At 37.6% G+C, this 17,608-nt stretch overlaps 1 protein-coding gene across 1 annotated transcript in view; it reads right to left on the bottom strand.

Moving 5' to 3' along the window:
• LOC103677513 (cytochrome P450 7B1) overlaps positions 1–4,202 on the bottom strand; it is a 28,632-nt gene extending 24,430 nt beyond the window's left edge. Inside the window, exon 1 of the mRNA XM_008706764.2 lies at positions 3,628–4,202. Within this exon, the coding sequence (XP_008704986.2) occupies positions 3,628–3,679 (52 nt within the window). The 5' untranslated portion in view covers positions 3,680–4,202. The remainder of the gene's footprint in view (positions 1–3,627) is intronic.
• Between the last annotated feature and the right edge of the window lie 13,406 nt (positions 4,203–17,608).

The raw sequence follows: 17,608 nt of genomic DNA on the forward strand, positions 1-17,608 counted from the left end.
GTGGTGCTTCGCTGGCGTGACATCTAGGGAAAACGACTGCCGCACCACCACACAAAACCAATTAGACAACTATTTTCTGCGACAGGTCACGAATTTACGCGGTTTCTCATGAAAAGATGTACCTTTTAATTTCTTTATTAAGATGACATCTGTGTCCCTTGAGACTTTTGGGGATGACAATCATTTGCTCATCATGCAAGAACATACACTAACTGAAATCACATTACGGGACAAGGGTGGAAGACTCTGGTTCCTCGTTTCACATTTTCCAAAGGCGCTATTTTTTGCAAACTGATCATTAGAACCACATACATTAACAGAATATCTTGACAGGAATCTATTCAAACTCTAGTAAGAAGCCAAAGGGAAGTGGTAGTATATATTCAACCTGGGCTTGTGGACTGATGAGTTCAAAAACATGGCCATGGTCAAATTATTTGGACATCAGAAATTCAACGAGCTTCTTAGTGTCTAAGATTAAGATATCAAGTATCAGCAGAAATTGGTTAATTTTTGAGCAGTGAATAAAATTATTCAACTCACCACAAGTTTCTGCTTGATCAGCTTAGATTACTTTTGTATAATGTATTAAAAGGGAAAACCAAAAAAGTTCACTAATTTGTTGTATCTACTCATTAGAACATCAAATTTAATTTTTTAAAAGTAGAAGTGACTTATTTTTTTTCTAAAGTGAAGAATAGAGTTTTGTTATTATGAAGCCAAAAGCTCACTTAGAATAAAAACACCAACTATGGCCTTTATTTGTATTAGAGTATTTCATCGGCTCTAAGGTATTGGGAATATCCTCATCAAATATTTATTGTGAATCAATCAGTGCTGAGCTCTGGTCTAAATGTTGGTAATAGAGGAACTAAAGAATAATGAAAGGAAATAGACAAATAAATTAGCAATAAATTCACAATTAATTAAATGCCATGTCAGAGTGATACTGAGAGTGATGGGAGCCTGGAGAAGAGGCGACAAACATAACCAGGGAGAAGAGATGGTCAGTGAAGCTTTTGGGAGGAAGTGATATGTGACTATGGCCTCAAAAGATGAATCCATGTCAGTCCTCTTTTCAGGATGACTCGCAAAGAGAAGAACAGCACTCAGGCAGAAAAAACAGCAAGAGGAAACACAGGCAGAAAAGGGCATGGTGTGTGAGGGGGAAATTTCAAACAATTTGGTGCATTAATAGTGCATTAAGCACAAAGCAAGCAGTAGCAAGAGATGAGGCCAGAGAGGTAGGAGGAACACAGATCTTGGGCGGCTTTGTGGGGATTACTCTACAATTGCTGTGAGAGGCATGATTTTTTTTTTCCATTTCAATTTTTCTGAAATCAGAGTGTTGGGAGAGACTTGCCAGGCAAAGGAGTAAGTTGGGAGGAAACGGATATTGCCTGTTCATGTGAGAACTCAGCCATGCTGACAATGTCATCCGGTTGGATCATTGTTTTTTCTCCCCATTACATTAAAATGGCGGAACTGAAATGAAGTTGCTCTATGCACAAAAGGTTGCTTCTGATACTCAACAAAATAATTATGGTAAGAGGAAATTACCTAAATTCTTTAGGACTAGAACCTGAAATCTCAAGGCAGGTTAGAGGAAGATAAAAAGGTTGAGCAAAGAAAGGGGCGTAAGTAAAGATGACCCAGATAAGTAATACTCAGAGTCAGTGAAAAAACCAGAAGGTGCAGAGTCAAGAGAGTGAAGGAGTAGGGTGTTTTAAGAAGGAATGAGGGACATGCACTGTCAAGCCAAGTAGAGAGATCTAGTCAGGTGAAGATCCATTAATGGCCTCAGCAAGGAAGACGGAAGTATGGGCAGCAAATGTAGGAAACTCTCTTGAAAAACTGGGATGCAAAAGAGAGAGAGAGAAAAAGAAAGGTAACTAGAAGAAAAATAAGGGAGAAGCATGGTTTTAAGCTACAGATAAGGATCCAAGGGAGAGAAAATAAATGAAGATATATGTGTGGGAGGAATAAATAAACACCAGCCCTGTGGAGGCAGAAAGTAAGGGTCATGTGGACAGCTTATGGATTTTCTTAAACGTTCTTTGAAATTAGAGAAGAGGTAGTGAGGATAGTTGGGAGACACAGGGATATCTGGTAGATATGTGAGGGTCTGAGTGAGATTATACCTGATGCCTTCATTTTTCTTGGGAAGTAAAGGAAGGAGAATGAACTGCGTTGTCAGAGCCCCATAAGAGGTGGGGACTTGGAACATAGCCTTTCCTGCCCTCCCACCAGTATGCCCAACCAGAAGTCAAAGAAACGTAGATAACCTAGTCTGTAGAGATCAGACTTCTGGGACATAGGACATACGAAAGTGAAGAAAAGGAATAGCTACCTCAGTGATAAGCTCATGTGGAAGACTGTGTGCAAAGATGGCCACAGTCAATTCTTTCTCTCCACATGTGCTCCTTTGCAATGGGACTCTGACATTCTTCCCAAGAAGTGGTGGAGTGTACTTCCCTACCCTTGAGCTGGGGCTGGCCTGTGATGGCTCTAATAAAATGTGGGATAAGCGAGGTTTATATCTCAGCCTAGGCCTCAGGGGGCTTTGCAGCTTTTCCTCTCACCCACCTGAAACACTAGCTGCCATGTAAGGACATCTTGGGAATGGAATATCATGGGTACAAGGGGCCCAGCCAGGCAAGTATGTGATGAGGCCATCTTGGAACATCCAGTCCCGGTTAAGCAGCCAGATGACTCAAGCCACAAAAGTGACTCAGGCAAGACTGTTGCTTAAGGCATTACATCTGGGGGAGGTTTGTTATGCAGCAATAGATAGCTGATACAGCTGGACACCATGGGCTTTCCAGGAGGATGATTGAGCACACTCCAACTTTTCCTCTCAGCCCTGTGATGTTGGGACGTTTAGTGATCTTGCTGCAGTTTTCTTTTTTTCTTTTGTAAGCATTTTATTCAAGTTAAAAGCATAATAAACTTTTTAGAATTAAAAATACATTCTACAGCAGTGATTGCTAAGGGCTCAGGTTGGGGGGAAAGTGGCATGAATATGTGGAACACAGAGGATTTTTAGGGCAGTTAAACTATTCCCTATGATAGTGAATAATATCCATTGAATGATGGATCCATGACACACATTTGTCAAAACTCAAAGAACTGTACAACACAAAGAGCGGACCCTAATGCAAACCACAGACTTTTAATAATATATCAACATTGGCTCACCAGCTGCAACACAGTATGGGGTATAATACATTAGGATTTAATAAGGAGAATTCTGATGAAGGGAAACAGGATTTATGGGAAATCTCAGATCTGATCAACTTTCTTTAAACCTAAAACTGCTCTACAAAATGAACCCTGTTAATACACTCCAGCTTTTTTTTTTCTTGTAATCATTCTTAAAGCCAGACCAAGCCAAACCAAACCAAAATCACAGGTGATGGCAGGAGAGTAGGGTTCCCTAGGTACCCTCAAGATTTTTATAACTCATTTTTTACTTTGAAAATCACTGTACTCAAAAACATAGTTTTCTTTTGTATTAGTCTACAAACAAAATAATATAAATATTCCATATTTTGCCTATAAAAAATGTAACAAGGAACAATTGAGAACTTATGATCTATGGAAGGTACTTATAGAAGTGCTGCTTACCTCCAAGGAGAACAGTGAAAGTGTCACCATGTTGCTTTTGAAGAGTTTTCATGAAACCTAAAGGATCCTTTTGTAATTTCAGGGCCTCTCCAAGGTAAGGAAGCCAGCCTTTTACCAGTGGAGGCTCACCAGGTCTCCTTTAGGAAAAATAAACAAACAAACAAGAAAAAAATTAAGTCCTTATTTTAATACGTATGGGTTATTAATCCAGCCTAGAAGTGAATAGATGAATTATGTAACTTTTTTCAATTATTTTATTTAATGGTTATAATTATAGACATGAATTTATTGAACCCCACCAGTATGTGTGACTTTGGGGTAGACAGTTCAATTCACAGCTTTTGGTGAGCAATGTTTTTGAGAAATTGTATCCTGTAAGACCCAAATGGCTGGCTGAAATGACAGCTACACTTGGTAAACATTTTATGTATGAGAGCTCTTGCTGAGTGTTAGATGTCAGGTAGTTTACTTGCCAAAGTAAAGCTCTTTGTGATCAGATGTCACTTTAGACTGGAATTATATAATTAGAAGAGGGGCAGTTAATAATCTTGAAAAAGCTTTTATGCTGCCGAGAACAATAAAAACATCAACATTATTTCCATGAAGTAAATCCTGTGTTCTTTTAGAGAGTTTTTATTCAAACTACAAAGGAATAGGAATATTTGTTAAATTTATAGGAACAATAGGAATATTTGTTAAATTACAAGACAACATATAAAACATGTTCAATGAAAACACTGAAATACTGTGAATTAAAAAACAAGTTTCTTCTTTTTTGACCTGTAATCTAAGAAAAACTGGACTTCAAAATTTCTTCTTCTTCATTTATTTGGTGAGCTCAATCTGATTTAAAGTAAAAAAAAAAAAAATCCAAAGCCATTTTATCCTAGAAGGGATTAAAACAAATATTCAAGAGAACTCTGATGATTCTCTATCCCATCTGTGAAGATGACTTACACTATAGGCAGTACAACCAGTTTTTGATTAATCACAAGATATTACTAGCTCAAGACCCAATCAAAGATCAAGATTATGATCATACTCAACATGGACTTTTATGTGGTGAGATTAACACTATCAAAAGCTTTTATTTGGGGCGCCTGGGTGGCACAGCGGTTAAGCGTCTGCCTTCAGCTCAGGGCGTGATCCCAGCGTTATGGGATCAAGCCCTACATCAGGCTCTTCCGCTATGAGCCTGCTTCTTCCTCTCCCACTCCCCCTGCTTGTGTTCCCTCTCTCGCTGGCTGTCTCTCTCTCTGTCGAATAAATAAATAAAATCTTTAAAAAAAAAAAAAGCTTTTATTTTCCCAAAACCCAACATGGTAGAATTAAACTCAAAAACTAAACATCAGATCTTGCAGGGGAAAAAAATAAACTAACACAAAATGAACCCAAGGAATGACAGAAACAAAGGAAATAGGTATCAAAACTCTCCTTTCTGTTTTTAGAAGACAAATGGTTTTTATACTAATTTACAAAAGGCATGCTGTTATTTAAATATACGTACTTAGAAATGGGAAGACAAGAAACAGCACATAAAAATGTGTATCATCTGCTTCTTCCCTTTCCCTGTTATTTTCTTAAATGCTAGCTTGACCAATGGAGACTCGCTTTTTTGAGAAATATAAATGTGTACCAAAAAGTATAGTAACGGTTAATTCTATACCCAAAGATTAAACAAGAGACGACACCTATGATTGTACTGTAGGATCTCTAAGTCAGAAATTGCCATAGCGTGCAGGCTCCCAATCAATGGCTTTCAAAATTTGCAAGTGATCTTAGTTCACAAAATTTCCTTTCAAAATATTAACTCTCTACCTTGGTCTATTTTTACCCTGTTTTGTTTAATGTTGCTTGGATGTTGCCTTGTGACAAAGATTTTGAAAGGCTTTTTGTCATATCATAATTTAATGCAACTAATTTCATCCTCTATGCTCTGTCATTTGGTCAAAAGCTGTATTCTTCATGGATTTCCGTGGGGGGGAAAGGATGGAACTCAGAAATCCAGGGGAATATTAAGTTAATGTTCAGAGTTAGGGAAACACATTAGGAAGCCATTTTATTGTTACAAAGATGAGAGGATCATCATTTCTTACAGCTGTGTTCCTTTTGGCAGCAATGAACTTAAAACTATGAAACATCATGTCACAACTGTGTATTTTCAGGAAAAAATATAGTGCTAGTTCAACTTATGACCCACAGAAGAGAGGCTACAGAAATCTGTCTTCATCAGTATATTTGTAAAAATTATTTAGAGAGGAAAGACATCACCATAATGGTCCAGGAAGACCTGCTGACATATGGCACAGTGTAAATACTGCTATTTGTCTCTCTCATGCTCTGCGACTTTGAAAATGAGATGTCCACTGCCCACTCCTGAGTGAGGGGATGGGATGGCCCTAATGCTTTTTGGGAATGATCGAGTCCCAAAGCTTAAAAGGAACAGGTTCTGAAGCAATGGTGGGTAACTAAAAAACAAAGAAAAACAAAAGCAAAAACAAAAAACACCCAGAAAACAAAAAACAAAAGTTGTGGTCCACACCCCCTCTTAATCCCACTCCAACAAGTACACACTTCCTCAAATATCCTCTTTACCATTTAAGACACTACAAGGACACATCTTGTAAGTTATACAAATTAGAGCTTACAAAGTTTCTCAATGATTAAACCCAAGTTCTATGCATAAACAATTATCACCACTTGCAATTTCTTCCATACGAATACTGGGACACATCTTGAAGTTTATGAAAAATGTCAAGTACGGTCCAAATTTATCTGGAAGCAAATAGTGGAGAAGTCTAAATACATAAAATGGCTACAAAACATAAGAGATGTTTTAGATATTTCCCTTTGGTTAAAAAGAAGCATCTAAAATTTAAAGAGGTGAACCAACACAGAATACTTTGTTTCTAATAATAGTAGCAGTTTGTCTTTACGCTATACCTTTAGTTAAATAAATAGGTAAAAGGTTTGGCTGCTGACCTGTCACACATCGTTCCCTTAGATATTTAAAGCCCAGAATTTTCCAAGGCAATCTATATTTGTCAAGTAATTCCTTCTATTCCACTTTTCCTGGGGTCATTCTAGGCTAGAAATCTGAGTTATTGTAACAACCTTCTAAGTAAGTGGTGAGCAACCTCTATATACGTACATCAATTAAAAAAAAATTTGTGTTGATTAAGTTTCTGAAGACATAGAATACTTGCATTAAGTCATCTAATATCTGTAACAGTGCCTTAATATTTTTTAAATTTTTCCTAAGTAATAAAGATTTTCTTTTGTGTGTGTGGTTAAAATTTCAGAAACTATACAACTGATGTGCATTGCGGTATCTGACTATAATACTGACTTTTGAACAAACTTTTGGTTGAGCAAAGAACTTTTGAAGCTGCTGTTTTACCTTTCCTGGACTTACTTTAGAAGCTACTTAATTGGGGGGCGCCTGGGTGGCTCAGTCGTTAAGTGTCTGCCTTCGGCTCAGGTCATGATCCCAGGGTCCTGGGATCAAGCCCCTCACGGGGCTCCCTGCTCTGCTGGAAGCCTGCTTCTTCCTCTCCCACTTCCCCTGCTTGTGTTCCCTCTCTCACTGGCTGTCTCTCTCTCTCTCTCTGTCAAATAAATAAATAAAATCTCAAAAAAAAAAAAAAAAGGAAGTTACTTAATTGGAAAATATGATTTGGTCCATGCTGTCTCTTGGAACTGTACTTTTGAAACGTTCTCTATTCTTCCACTCTTCTTTGGCTTCCATGCAGGCATGAGGATACTAAAAATGTTCCTGCAAGTCTGCATAATTTAGAATCAGCATGCTTTTCAGGATATTGGGGAGCAAGGGCTTCTTTGCAGGGTTTAGATGGAAGATCCAAAAAGAGGAGTGGGTAGAAGGCATGGCAGAGTCTTGGCATACGGGAGCCTCCATGAGAGCCCAAGTGGGGCCAAGGAAGCACAGAAGCACATGCGTTGCTTTGCCTGGAAGTGAGGTGGGAGTTAACAAGTGGGGACACTTGAGTAAGGGATGCAGAGATGGAGGATCACAAAGTCCCAGCCAGAAGGCATGCTGGGAAGCCAAAGATGACCACATGAACATCTGTACAACAGGACTCTGCAGATCAACAGAGAGGAAGGGGAAGGGAGACTCCTAAATCTCATTTAATATATATCCAAAGGAGACAAGTGTTAAACTCAAAGTGACTGGAACTACTTTTCACTAGAAATAGTGTTTTCTGCCATCAGCAGAAATACGGGCTCATGAGAAATTTGAGTTCAGTGATAGAAAAATAAATTTGTGCACATCTAATACTGGGAAATTTTAAATCCAGTATATAAGCTATGTAGACACCCAGTTGTTGTTTTAACTTGAAAATGAGAATGATAAGGATAATATCAACCTTAGAGGTTTACCATTCAGACTGAGAGTATTTGAAAGTAGCTAGTATATAGAGCAGGATTAGTTTTTCCAGCTATTCATACATTGTAAGCTGTGGCACATAAGTGGTTTTGCTCTCCCACTCTTTGTGTGAACTGTTTTATTTTTCAACCCTCCCTGATATCTGTATAAGGAGCTTGGAAGGCATCACTCCCATCTTCACCACAAGAAAAAAGCTGAACAAACTGAATATCAACAACTCCTCTTAGATTCATTAGAGAATTGATGCCACACAGCAAACCATTGTCCTGAAAGCTACAGAGACAGGTAAATACAGAAAATCATAGCTTACTGGGAGCAGAAGCTGCTGCTGGAAACTTGAAGAGAGACACTGAAAAGATAATTGACTAACTGCTGGAGACTCAGCAAGGAATAACTTGTGATATAAAATCTCCTAAGGGCCCAGACTTATGAGGACCTTCACAGTGCTCACACAGGAGAAATAGATAATCTGAATTAGTATGCATCTACCAAATAAATTGAGTCAATAATTTATAATCCTGTAAAGCAGAAGGCACCAGCTCTAGATATCATTGGTGAATTTTATCACACATTTAAGGAAGAAATAGTACCAATTCTCTCTAATCTCTTCCAGAAAATAGCAGAGAAAACATTTCCTAACTGCTTCTATGAGGCCAGCGTTACCCAAATACTAAAGTAGACAACAACATGACAAAAAAGGAAAATCGTAGATCAATAAACATAATACAGATGTGAAAATCCTCAACAAAATAATAGTAAATTGAACTCATCAGTGTATAGAAAGAACTATACATTAGAAGCAAGTGAAACTTATTCCTGGTATGTAAGGCTCCTTCAACATTCAAAATTCAATTAATGTAATTAATGTAATTCATTACCTCAAAGGGATAAAGAAGAAAATCATCTGATCATATCAATAGGTACAGAAGCATCATTTGACAAAATATAACACTTATTCATAATAAAACTCTCAGCAAACTAGGATTAGAGGAAACTTCATCAACTTGATAAAGAACATCTACAAAAAACCTTAATGCTAACATGATACTTAATAGTGAGAAACCAGATACTTCCCTGCTAAGATCTGAAACATGGCAAAGATGCCCCTCTCACCGCTCCTATTCAACATTATACTGGAAGTACTAGCTAATGCAATAAGACAAGAAAAGGAAATAAAACGTATACAGGTTGAGAAGAATTAAAACTGTTCTTGTTGCAGATGACATGATTGTCTATATAGAAAATTTCAAAGCCTCAACAAAAAAACCCCTTCTGTAACTAATAAGCAATTATAACAAGGTAGCAGAATACAAGGTTAATACACAAAAGTAAATTGCTTTCTTATTTTCCAGCAATGAATAAGTGGAATTTGATACAAATAAAAAAAATAAGACCACTTACATTGGCATCCATAAAAATGAAATATTTTGGTATACAAAATATGTACAAAATCTACATAAGAAAAACTATAAAGCTGTGATGAAAGAAATCAAATAAAATTTAAATAAATGAGAGATCCCATGCACATCAGCAGGGAGACTCAATATTGTCAAGATGTCAGTTCTCCTCAACTTGTTCTACAGATTCAATGCAATCCTGATCAGAACCCCAGAAAGTTATCCTGTGGACATTGACAAACTGATTCTAAAATTTATGTGGGAAGGGAAAGGACACAGAATAGCCAATATGACATTGAAGGAGAAGAACAAAGTGGGAAGACTGACACTATTCAACTTCAATACTTACCTAAAGCAACAGTAATCAAGACAGTGTGGTATTGGTGAAGAAATAGACAAATAGGTCAGTGGAACAGAAGAGAAAGCCCAAAATAGATGAACACAAATACAGTCAACCGATCTTTGACAAAGGAGCAAAATAATTAAATAGAGAAAGGATAGCCTTTCAACAAATGGTGGTAGAACAACTGGGCATCTTCTTGCAAAAATACAAGTACAGACAAAATTCTTATACCTTTTACAAAAATTAACTCAAAATAGATCAGAGACCTAATTGCCAAACTATAAAAATGCCAAACTATAAAACTCCTACCAGATAACATAAGAAAAATCTAGATGACCCTGGGGCTGGCAATGATTTTTTAGATACAACATCAAAAGCACAATCCATGAAAAAAAAGAAAGAAAAAAAAAACTTCATTAAAATTTAAAAATTCTGTTCTGCAAAATACACTGTTAAGAGAATGAAAATCCGTGCTTCAGACTGGGAGAGAAATCTTTGCAAAACACATACCTGATAAAGGACTAATAACCAACATACACAAAGAACTCTTAAAACTCAACAATAAGAAAGGAACAATTAAAAATGGGCAAAAAATCTGAACAGACACCTTACCAGGGAAGACATACAGATGGCAAATAAACAGATGAAGTTACCCCGCATCACGTATTCTCAGGGAATCACAAATTAAAACAACAATGAGGTACCACCACACACCTATTAGAATAGCCAAACTCAAAACATTAACTGCCCCAAATGCTGACAAAAATGTGGAACAACAGAAACTCCCATTGCTGGTGAGAATGCAAAATGGTACAGCTACTTTGGAAGACAGTTTGGCAGTTTCTTATAAAACTAAACATACTCTTACCATATGACCCAGCAACTGTGATCCTTGGTATTTACCCAAATGAGTTGAAAACTTGTGTCCACACAAAAACCTGCACACAAATGTTTATAGCAACTTTATTCAGAATTGCCAAAACTTGGGAACAATCAAGATATCCTTCAATTGGTGAATGGATAAACAAACTGTGGTAAATCTTGTTGGTAGAATATTATTCAGTGATAAAAAGAAATGCACTATTATGCCACAAAAAGACATGGAAGAACCATAACCACATATTGCAAAGTGAAAGAAGCCAATCTGAAAAGGCTGCACGCTGTATAATTACAACTATATGACATTCTGGAAAAACCAAAACTACGGAGATTATTTAAAGATCAGTAGTTGCTGGGAGTCTGACGGAGAGAGGGATGAATAGGTGTAGCACCTGGGATTTTTAGGACGGTGAAACTATTTTGTATGTTACTATAATGATGCACCTATGTCATTACACGTTTGTCAAAACCCATATAATGTAAAACACAAACATGATCCCTGATGTAAACTAGGGCTTTAGATTAGTATTAAGGTATTAATATTGGCTCAGTTGTAACAAATACACTATACTGATATTAATATTTGTGAAAAGTACAGGGGTAGGCAGGTGGGGAGGGGTTATATGGGAACCCTACAATTTCCTCTCAATTTTTCTGTAAACCTCAAACTGCTCTATAAAATCAAGCATATATATCTATATACATATAGATATCTATACATATAATAATAAAATTTAAGCAGGAAACTGATATCAAGTTTCCATTTTTTAAAAATTAAGGACGTTTAAAAAAAGATGGGCAATTCTAAGGTTATCAGTATTGGGCAGTGTGTAAATTGATAAAAATGAAGTATTTTTTAAGAGTGAAGAGTTCTAAACTGATGGTTACGGGGCGGGGGGGGGGGATGGATGAAATAGGAGATGGGGATTAAAGAGTGCACTTGTCCTGATGAGCATTGGGTAATGTGTGGAAGTGTTGCATCACTATATTGTACACCCGAAACTAATATTACACTGCATATTAACTAACTGGAATTTAAATAAAAACTTTTAAAAAGGGTAAAGGGTTCTAGAATTCAAAAAGTAAGAAAATTGCTGTGGATCATCCCCAGCCACAATAGACCCATTTCTTCCTAAGACCTCATAAGGAGCCATTGTCAAGGAAACCCAAGCATCTATTTAAGACCTTTGGCGGGGCTGAGGAGTTTGTACCTTCTAGTTCAGGAAGCTGTTTTTCAATGACCTGAGGGGATTTGACCAAAGTTAGTTTCTTCCTTGGCACTGTAGGGTTTTTATCTATTTTGTGTATTAATTTTTTTTCACTTTAAAGAAAAAGTGAAAAAAATTAATAATAAATGAAATTCTTTTTAATCTTTTTCTTCTTTTTCTTTTTTTTTTTTTTACATTTTTAAAATTTAGTGTGTTAATGTTTTGCTTACCTTTATTTTTGTCTGGCACTATGTCAATTCCGTCAGAAAGATCTGTTTTTCAAGTTAGCCTTCAAAGTGATTTTCTTTTGAAGTAAACTGGATCACGTTTCTCCCCAGCTTTTCCCTGTTTCAAGCTGAGGTTGGGACATGCTGCCTCCAGGGAAGTGCAGCATGCTGCCAGACCTCTCGGCCATCTCTGCTGAGGAAAAGACCCTCATTGGCACCTACCATTGGTAAGGATATATTTGCCAAGGTGAAGTTGGCCCAACACATCCTGATTGGGAAAGAGATGGTCATGATGATCATTAATGAGTTAATTTTGTTATTAACCTATAAAGTCAAAACAGTGAGGGCCTTGGATCACCCAAACATTGTGAAATGATTTGAAGTGATGGAGACAGGAACAGTCTACCCTGTCATGGAGTATGCTAGTGGGGAAGAGCTATTCAATTACCTAGTGGATCATGGCAGCAGGAAGAGAGAGGCCCCAGGCAAATTCTGCCAGAGAGTGTCTGCCGCAAAGGATTACCGCCAAAAGGGTATTGTCTGTAGACCTAAAGACAGAAAACCCACTATTGGAAACTGAGGTGAACATCAAGATTGCCCACTTTGGCTACAGCAATGAATTCCCCTTTGGCAATAAGTTGGATACTTTGTGTGGCAGCTTCCTTATAAGGCCTTGGAACTCTTTCCAGGGCCAAAAGTAAGATGGCTTCATGGTGGATGTATGGAGCCTAAGAGTCACCTTATATACTCTGGTCAGCAGATCCCTGCCTTTTGATGGACAACTTAAAGGATCAGGGAAAGTAGTACTGAGCAGAATACACCATATTCACTTCTATTCATCCATTCTGTGAAAACCTGCTCAAGACATTTCTTATCCTCAATCTCACCAAGAAGTGTGTTAGAGCAAATCATGAAAATTCCATGGATGAATGTGACTCATGAAGATGAGGAACTAAAGCCTTACATGGAGTCAGTCACTCCGTGAGTAAAAAGACCCTGGCGGACTGAGTTGATGGTGCCCACTGGCTTCACAGGGTCAAGGGGGGTGGGTAGAAGCAATGACATGATGTGAAGGCTGTGAGATTATCTGCCTTGAGTCTTGTTCCACAGACAGAGACACCACAGGCCACCATATGAGACTCACAGTCAGTCAATATTGACTTTTCAGAGAACATCATTCACAATATATCTTTACGTGAATAAAGCAGTTAAGTAACCATAGGCACAATAGCATAATATTGTATTCCTAAAAAAATATGGGAAGGAATATAAACACAAAAAGAAAGTTCTGCTATATTTTACGATGTCAATGGTCATTATTGCTGGTGGTGAAATTACAGGGAACTGGTAACTGGTATCTTCTAATGTGCATGGCACAAACACACTTCTTTTGAAGAGTATTTGCCATTCATTTTGTAGAAGGTTCCTCAGTGTGGGTGGTCTGATGTTTTCTCACGATCAGATCAAGGTGGTAACATTTTGGGGAAGAATCTCACAGAAGCAATGTGCCCTTCTCAGTATATTCTTTTTTTAAATTAAAAAATTGCTATTTTAGGGTTCAAGTGGAAGCCACGTACAGAAGTCACTGTCTTCTAAAAAGTAGTTGATGGCGAAAAAGTACACTCTACAAATGAATCAAAGACTGATTCTAAAAATGAGCTCAACATTTCTAATCGGGTGAGTAGAGAAACAGCCTGAGATCCACCATAAAGACAGGCAGCACTCTCTCCACCCACACTCCAAAAATGAGGAGCAGACACTGGGGTCAGACTCTGTAATTGCACAAAATGTGGACACACAGTGCCACCTGGGATACCCCGTTACTGGCACCAGGGGTCTGGTGACATACTAACGAGGCAGGCAGAGGTGGTTGCCGTGACAGCCAGGAAAGGGAGGAGTGCTCTTTACAAGTGGGGTTGCACTAGTGGACTGTGACAACTGAGTTCTCTGATCATCTCTTCAAGGCTGCACTTGGACAAAGAAACTTTGCGGCAGAGAGCACACTGCCTCCATTCCCTCACAAAACCCCAGGGCATCTAATGCCTACAGTTAGGGAGTGGGTTCATTTTTTTCTCCTTGTATATGATAAACCATATATTCCTCAGAACTCTTGATTCACATGTTCAACATAAATGATCTGCTTAATACTTGTTTACCGCAAGAATCAGAACTACTGTAATCTCTTTTCAGGATGAACATTAATCCAACCCTGTCTAGAAAAATTATACAATTCATTACCATAAGTAATCTCTATTGTATCCTGTGCTTGACCTTCACTTTCCCCCAGTCTTATAATCTTGCAAATCCACTGGTGCTGTGTGATTGGCATCTGGTGTTCATACAACCTCTGCCTCACAGAGAATAAATGAAAAATCCCTAGATAAAAATGCCACTTTTCAGTGATCCAACCCTCTGCTCTTTGGTAACTTTTGTACCACTCTAGAAAGTTCTGTTAACTTTGCAACTCATAAATAAAGCCTTTACTCTTGAAATGTTTTGGCTCTGTCAGGATGGCAATTGACTTAAAACTTGATTTAATTTCCTGGTAGCAAAAATATCACTGTTCAAGCACTTTCGATCAAAGCATTAAATGTAATGGCAGTGTAAAAGCAAGCAATGTTGAATGGTCACAAATTTCTCCATTATTGGCATGGGATCATAGCAAAACCAACATGAACATGGCTATATCTTCACACCGTGAGAGTAACTATTCAAGCCTTATTTCAGTTGAACCCTTAGCTGTCAGTTCATCTATGTGATTCTGTGACCCAAACGAAGCTTTGTCTGTGGAATGTGCCTTGTAAACTCAATTCCATTAGCAGCTTTACACTAAGCCTTGATCAAGTGAGTGATTTGTAAGCGCTTCTTTGGATAAGAAGCCAAACCACATCCGTGTAGGATTTCACTCAGAGAAGTATATGATTGAGCTTTTTTTTTTTTTTTCTCAAATCTGGGAGGAATGCCCAGGTTGGCACCAGTGAAATAATGTCAAGACATATTAAAACAACAACAACAACACAACTATCACTTAAAAACTTAACTGAGTCTCAAATACGCCCCACAATGACCACAACACTGGAAGACATTTCTTTATGAGCTTGAACCTGCGTTAGCAAGGCATAGTTCAAGCCCTCATCCATTCTCGTGGGCACTGCTACAATAGCTTCCTGATTGATCTTGCCACACTGCAAGGCTCAGGCTACCAGCTATCACGAGTTCGCTGACTTTGGCCAATTTACTTAACCTACCTGTGCCTTGGGTTTCTCACCTGTAAAATAGATACACTATTGTACTTTGTTCATGTAAAAAATAAGTTGAAGCATGTAAAGAACTGCAGGCAATGACTTGCATGTAGGAAGCACTCAGAATATTAACTGCTATTATTATTATATTACTATTATTGATCTCCACATCACCACCCGAGATCACCTAAAATACAAACCTAATTGTGGCTCTCTCCTGATTTCTCTTTCCTAAAAGTTTTCGATTGAGTACCAACTTTTAAGATATTTTTTTCATTTGCTTGCATACTTCCTTTACTTTCCTAATTTAGGTATTAGTTTAGGGCTGCAGTATATGATTTGCTGGTTAGGGGGTGGGGCACCAGAACCATCGACCCACTTGGAAAGTAACTCTAACTTTTCGGGCTTTGTATTCTCTGGGTAAACGCTCTTAAAGGATCAAAAGTGGCTCAGAAGAGCACTGTATCTTAGGAGAAATCCAGTCAAGAATGTTTAAACAGCCTAGACAATTCCGAAAGAAGGAAATCGATTCATAATTGAAAGTTATTTCAACTCCTTAATTAAAATAGAAAACCATGCAACTGAATTTGTAATTTCTGAGATGATCAGTTGCTAATTTACTTTACAGATGGGATTTGATTGGACTTCATGGAAGAGATATCAATTCCATTAACTCATCATTTCTTACATTTGATTAAATTGTTTGATTTTGAAATGTTTAATCAAAAATCAGAACGCACAGTTTTGTGGAAACTGAATTATACCAGAGGGCTAACCCAGAAAGCCTTGGTAGTGACAATATTGAGATCAATGTCCACATAAATGCACAGTCAAGTTATCAAGTGACATTTCAACAACCAAAGCGAATGAAGAAACAAAGTTCCAAATTCTCGAGGTTGACACTAAAATAGCCAGGCACAGCTTATCAGGACCACAGGAGAGGCAATACAAGGGTACTCCAGTTTGCTGAGGTGGGAAGCTAATAAAAAGCCTGAGGACCATATGCTACATGTGCTTCAGAATGCAAAAATTTATTACCATATTTTACATTGAGTCAACTATTAGCATAGCAAAAGCTAATAGTATCTCTATTTGTAACGTAGCACGTGGTGCTGAGAACGGCAACGTTTTGATTTTGTCATGAATTAGAGGGCTTTTCAAAAGGAAAAATACTACTCGTTTCCAAAGATTGGTTCCTAACTTGGCTTATGATTTTAGGTCGCTGCACAAAAGGAGTGTATGACTACATCAGGAAATCCGTCATCACTAATATTGCCACATGGAACGTAGAAGACTCGGCATCATATTTACACACAGAAATCATTAAGGTTTGCAAATTCGAAAATTAAAGACAACCTCTTGCTTAAACATAACGCTTGCAGCATCCTTTGCTCTGCTACCCCCTCTTATGTGCACCCTCCCACTGTTTTGTGAAATCAAGTTTCAGTATTTATACCATAATCATTATTGAGTAGTGCTCAATTGCTTTGTTTTTGTGTTTGCTTTGTTTTCTGTGTACCCATCACTAATTCTTATCAATCTCTTTCAGTACTCTCTAAAATCTCCCTCAATATGGTCAGACATATGGTCCTGCAATTTTCATATAGCTCCTCTCCTATTTTCCATCAATTTTTCTTTTGCTCCATTTAATGAGAGACTTTCTTGACTTAATCCCTTTCACAGATTATTTTATTTCTGCTCTTAGATTTCTGATTTCCCAGAGTTCTTTGGTGCTCCTGACTACACATTATACAAATTAAATTCCGTTCTTGTTTTATGAATGCAATTTCTTCTCTTATCCCTCTAAGACTAATAAATATAATTTGGGGGGAATTTTTTTTTCTGTCTCCGAATTGTCTGTTTCCTCTAAGTCTCTGTTTTTTCTATTTTTTTTTTTTTGTTTGTTATGCTTTCTCTCTTTTAGAATGGAAGCTTTCCTCGGTGTCTTGTGATCCTTAGCTTTCTTTCAGGTCTAAAAACAAGGCTGTGTGTGTGTTGGTAGGGCTGATGGACTTCACCGTATTGTGATTGGAAGGGACCTAGTCATTTTAATGCACTACCCATCTTTGCTAGTTAAATGGATGAGGCTGTAGCTTTTCATGAATTTTAATTTTGCTTTGGGACCCTTGGAATAGAACATAATATACAGCTAAGTGTAAACACATTTCCTATAAAGAGTTAACATTAACCAATTTTGAATTTGTCTTAATTATAGTTTTGTTTTGTTTTGGAGACTGCTGCCAAAGTCACTTGCAGTCATTGTAGACAAAAATTTTAGAG

The sequence above is a fragment of the Ursus maritimus genome, unplaced genomic scaffold (assembly GCF_017311325.1).
Source record: "Ursus maritimus isolate PB19 unplaced genomic scaffold, ASM1731132v1 scaffold_9, whole genome shotgun sequence".
NCBI classification, from domain to species: domain Eukaryota; kingdom Metazoa; phylum Chordata; class Mammalia; order Carnivora; family Ursidae; genus Ursus; species Ursus maritimus.